This window comes from Otolemur garnettii, unplaced genomic scaffold (assembly GCF_000181295.1).
Source record: "Otolemur garnettii isolate 467f Iridium unplaced genomic scaffold, OtoGar3 scaffold00107, whole genome shotgun sequence".
Lineage (NCBI taxonomy): Eukaryota > Metazoa > Chordata > Mammalia > Primates > Galagidae > Otolemur > Otolemur garnettii.
This window is the reverse complement of record NW_003852502.1, coordinates 2641888-2645173: the sequence shown is the minus strand read 5'-3', so window position 1 is coordinate 2645173 and position 3286 is coordinate 2641888. Positions and strand designations below refer to the sequence as shown.

Sequence of the window (3286 nt, the reverse complement as noted above, 5' to 3'; positions counted from 1 at the left end):
GCTCCGCCCCCGGCCATGTTGTCCCGCCTTACAGATGTTAGAATCTGGTCACCCTATCTAAGAGACAAATTATCACAGATTTTAATTCAAATAACAGTGTGAAGTAGAAAACAGAACAACTCCGGCTGAAGACAGTAATTGAAATTTTCCGAGTGATGCTGAACAGTTTTTCACAGATTTTCTTAATTATGTCCTTAAATAAGGTTAGCTGTGCAAAGTTCCAACTCCTTCACTGGGTGGCCTTCTAAGTTGCTTCTGAGAACAAAGGAAAAACTGAAGTACAGGCAGTCCCCAAGTTACAAATGAGATAGGGTCTGTAGTTTTGTTCTTAAGTAGAATTGGTATGTAAGTTGGAATAGGTACTTACACCTATTACCTAGTGGCCTCATTTCCTGAGTGTGACCTGTACATAAGTCAGATGTTTGTAACTCAGGGACTGCCTGGATTCCTTGTCAACCATGCCCTATTATTTCTTGGGAAAAACAGGTATTAACCCTAAGATTTATTTGTTCTTAATCATACAGTAAAAGTTTAACATCATGTCAAGCTCTCAGCTACAAAATTATAACTAGAGCTCCTCACTGTGACTTAGAGATAGAGACCGTTGAGAAGATAAATTGAAAACACTATACTGGAAAACACAAAAAGAAAAAGAAAAAGCAGCACCCCGTGGTTAGAAGTATGGATATCCCTGAGCGGCTAGACTGGGGGGACATGAAAAGTTTCCTTACAAAAAGAATACATACTCTGGTAGTTTACAGTGAGCAAGTGTTGTTTTTCAAAGTAAGAGTTTATAAAGGCAAATGATACCTTTGCTTAAATCTTTTCAATGGCTAACTATTCCCCACATAGTCAATATATTAGCATAGGATTCCAGGTTTTCATTATGTGGCCCATTTTCCTTTTCATCCCCCAATTTCATCACTCCCTACCTTGCCATCTAAACTTTCACCATTTTAAGCTACCATTGCTATAACTGCACCACATTTATTAGTACGTACTGTAATTACCTCATTTGCCTTAGCCTACGTTGCTGTGCTGTACTTAAGAGACCTTTCATACTTTATTAGTAGGTACAGTGGAGTTTTCTCCATCAGAGACTTATTGAGACAAAAAGAGATTTTCAGAAAATTATAAAATCAAATATGTATTAATATCTAGTTCCACACTAGTGCCATTTTAAAAATAAAAATTATTTCTAATGATAAATCCATTTTCCATTGTAATACACTTAAATAGAAAACAAATTAGACTTGTGGTCCAAGTCTCCAATCCCATTCTTAGTTTTAATTTGAACTTTTACAGTAAATAGTACATTATCTAGAGTAATTTTATTTAATCTATAAAAATGCTCCTTAGCCACTTTATTCAATGCCTTTCACCACTTTTAGAAAATCAAGATACAGAAAAGTATAAATGTTTTATAATTCTTTTTTGCCTTTATAATCTGATCTTTATTTACATCAGAATCCCAAAGAAAAGTATTTATTTAGGAAGAAGAGACAACAAAATAAGCAGCCTTAGCTATGTTACTTTCTTATTTATATACATATGTGCATGTGTATGTGTATATATATATTTTTTTCTTTTTTTTGAGACAGAGTCTCATTATGCCCTCTGGGTAGAGGGCTGTGGCATCACAGCTCACAGGAACCTCAAACTCTTGGGCTTAAGCGAGTCTCCTCCTTCAGCCTCCCAAGTAGCTGGGACTACAGACACCTGCCACAACACCCGGGTATTTTTTTGTTATACTTGTCATTGTTGTTTAGCAGACCCAGGCCAGGTTTGAACCTACCGGCCCCAGTGTATGTGGCTGGCACCCTAACCACTAACTATGAATACCGAGCCATATTTTTTTTTTTTTTTTGAGACAGAGTCTCACTCTGTTACCCTGGGTAGAGTGCCATTGCGTCATAGTTCACAGCAACCTCAAACTCCTGGGTTCAAGTGATCCTCCTAGCTAGGAGCCTGCCACAGCACCCAGCTATTATTTTAGAGATGGGGGTCTCATTCTTGCTCAGGCTGGTCTCGAACTCCTGAGCTCAAGCTATTCTCCCACCTCTGCCTCCCAGAGTGCTAGGATTACAGGTGTGAGCTACCACACCTGGCCTCTTGTATATACTTTGTAATTCTTATAACAAAGAGTTATGGTATTGTGTAATACCATTCTTTAACATTATATTATATTATTTAAGTTTATATAAACATTATATTATTTAAGTTTATATAACCATTTATATAAGTTTATAAACACATAACCTATCTAATGTAAATCAGTCCATTTCCATATATATGACATACATCCTAATAGAAGGGTTTTATCATATAAATTTTCCTTAAGTACTAAAAATGAATCTTCTAAGTCCACCAGTCCCTTGTAAAGAATACTTACCTTGGTGATACACCTGGCTATCTGAAGTCTGTTTTTTATAATTTTTCCCCTTAACACGTGGAGGTGAAGAATCAACCAGTGATGACTGGCCAGAAGACTGTGGTGTAGTTCCAAAATCAGAAGAATAATAATAATGGCGTTTGTCTGTCTGTCTTTCTTCATCACTATCTGAACTTCTTGCTTTTTCCCCCATTGTTTTGAAAAATGGTCTCTTTTCACATAATTTCAAAGATTCGTTTCTCCAGAAATGTCTATGACAACACTGAAGAACAATTTCATAAGATCCTGGTAAGAGTATTCATTTCTGTGCAATTTGTTTTCTCCACAATATATCCGTAGAACACGATTCTCATTGGCAGCCCAAAGATAACACTTTTTTACCCTATAATTAAGGAAGGGAAAGGGAGATTCATCACATGTAGTCATGAAATACATTTCTACCATTAATTGCAATGAAAGACATTAAAAGCAAACCAGGCTGGGCGCAGTGCCTCACACCTGTAATCTAGCACTCTGGGAGGCTGAGGCAGGTGGATTGCCTGAGCTCAGGACTTCAAGACCAGCCTGTGCAAAAGGGAGACCCCCAGCTCTACTAAAAACAGGAAAAACTAGCTAGGCATGGGGGTACACGCCTATAGTTCCAGCTACTCAGGAGGCTGAGGCAAGGGGATTGCTTGAGCCCAGGAGTTTGAGGTTGTTGTGAGCTATGATGATCACTGCACTCTACCAAGAGTGACAGACTGAGACTCTGTCTCTAAACAAATAAATAACAAAATAATATACAGCTTATAATTTTAAAAAGAAGTTGTAATTTATCAATATTTTCACACATAAGTTATTTACAGTATTTGGAGTAAAGACAAACTCTGTCATAGTTTAGATAACATATAAAGT

The 3286-nt window shown here is 37.1% G+C and overlaps 1 protein-coding gene across 1 annotated transcript in view; it reads right to left on the bottom strand.

Annotated features, from left to right (window-relative positions):
* The window catches only part of LCA5 (LCA5, lebercilin), a 28622-nt gene extending 25855 nt beyond the window's left edge, over positions 1 to 2767 (bottom strand). Inside the window, exon 1 of the mRNA XM_003796736.3 lies at positions 2393 to 2767. Coding sequence (XP_003796784.1) covers positions 2393 to 2585 — 193 coding nt within the window. The 5' untranslated portion in view covers positions 2586 to 2767. The remainder of the gene's footprint in view (positions 1 to 2392) is intronic.
* Between the last annotated feature and the right edge of the window lie 519 nt (positions 2768 to 3286).